This window comes from Pterocles gutturalis, unplaced genomic scaffold, assembly GCF_000699245.1.
Source record: "Pterocles gutturalis isolate BGI_N339 unplaced genomic scaffold, ASM69924v1 scaffold31274, whole genome shotgun sequence".
Classification (NCBI taxonomy): Eukaryota; Metazoa; Chordata; class Aves; order Pterocliformes; family Pteroclidae; genus Pterocles; species Pterocles gutturalis.
Window position 1 is genome coordinate 2,631 of NW_010131654.1, and position 1,215 is coordinate 3,845.

At 63.0% G+C, this 1,215-nt stretch overlaps 1 protein-coding gene across 1 annotated transcript in view; it reads left to right on the top strand.

Annotated features, from left to right (window-relative positions):
• The window catches only part of CADM3 (cell adhesion molecule 3), a 2,303-nt gene that overhangs the window by 794 nt on the left and 294 nt on the right, over positions 1-1,215 (top strand). Inside the window, exons 2-5 of the mRNA XM_010080688.1 lie at positions 5-145; positions 353-505; positions 705-842; positions 1,079-1,213. Coding sequence (XP_010078990.1) covers positions 5-145; positions 353-505; positions 705-842; positions 1,079-1,213 — 567 coding nt within the window. The remainder of the gene's footprint in view (positions 1-4; positions 146-352; positions 506-704; positions 843-1,078; positions 1,214-1,215) is intronic.

A 1,215-nucleotide genomic window follows, 5' to 3' on the forward strand; every position in this document is an offset into this window, starting at 1 on the left:
ACAGAGAGCCAGCCGACGACATCGGACGAGACGGTGGTGGCCGGCGGTACGGTGGTGCTCAAGTGCCAGGTGGAGGATCCTGACGACTCCTCACTGCAGTGGTCCAACCCTGCGCAGCAGACCCTCTACTTCGGGGAGAAGCGAGGTACGTGCCCAGGAACTGGGGATGGGAGAGGAGCCAGCTCCAGCACCGGGGTGATGGCGGGGCAGAAGGAAAGTGGACCAGGTGCCCCAGAGGGTGATGTTCCCTCCTGCTCCCCACCTACAGCGATGCCACCGGGCAAAATGTGAGCTAGCAGAAGGGTGTGGTGGTGCTGAGCCTGTCACCCACCCTGTTGTCCCTTTCCCCCAGCCCTGCGAGATAACAGGATCCAGCTGGAGAAGTCCACACCCAACGAGCTGACCATCAGCATCAGTGACGTGGTGCTGTCAGACGAGGGGGAGTACACCTGCTCCATCTTCACCATGCCCGTGCGGACTGCGAAGGCCCTGGTCACCGTGCTGGGTAAGCCCTGGTGGCACCTGCTCCCAGTCCCCTGCCTGCAAGCTGCTGTCGGTGCGGCCGTTTGTCTCTGCTGCTCCCGTATCCCCACGCGTTAACTCATCCTTGGGTTCATTGATGTCTCCGCATGTGCATCCGCCTCGGGGTGGCAGCACGCACACGGCTAATGGGCTGTTGGATTTCTTTTCTCCTCCTTTCCCAGGAATCCCCCAGAAACCCCAAATCTTCGGCCACGAGCAGCCAATTGATGAGGAGAAGGTCGCCCGGCTGACCTGCCGCTCCTCTGGCAGCAAGCCCGCAGCCCAGCTCCCGTGGAAGAAGGGCAACAAGGAGCTGAAGGGTGGGTGTCCGAGCAGTGGGGCTCTGCCCCAGGGGACTGGGGTGGCTGGGGAGCACCGTGGAGGTCGGGGGGGCACCAGGGGTTGCAGATGTGCCCGGTGCTGGACCACGCTGGCATCCTGTGCTACTGCCAACAAAGGGACAGGGACAGGGTGTCCCCTGCTCAGCACAGACGTCAGCAGTGTGCCTCTGCTGGGTGCTGTGTGTGCCAGCTCTGACAGTCCCCTGTCCCCACAGATGAGGGCACGGAGGTGGTGGAGGACCCCAACGGAAAGACCTTCACCGTGAGCAGTCGGGTGGAGTTCCGTGTCACCAAGGAGGACAACGAAGCCGAGGTGACCTGCACCGTGGACCACGAGTCCCTGCAGAACTCG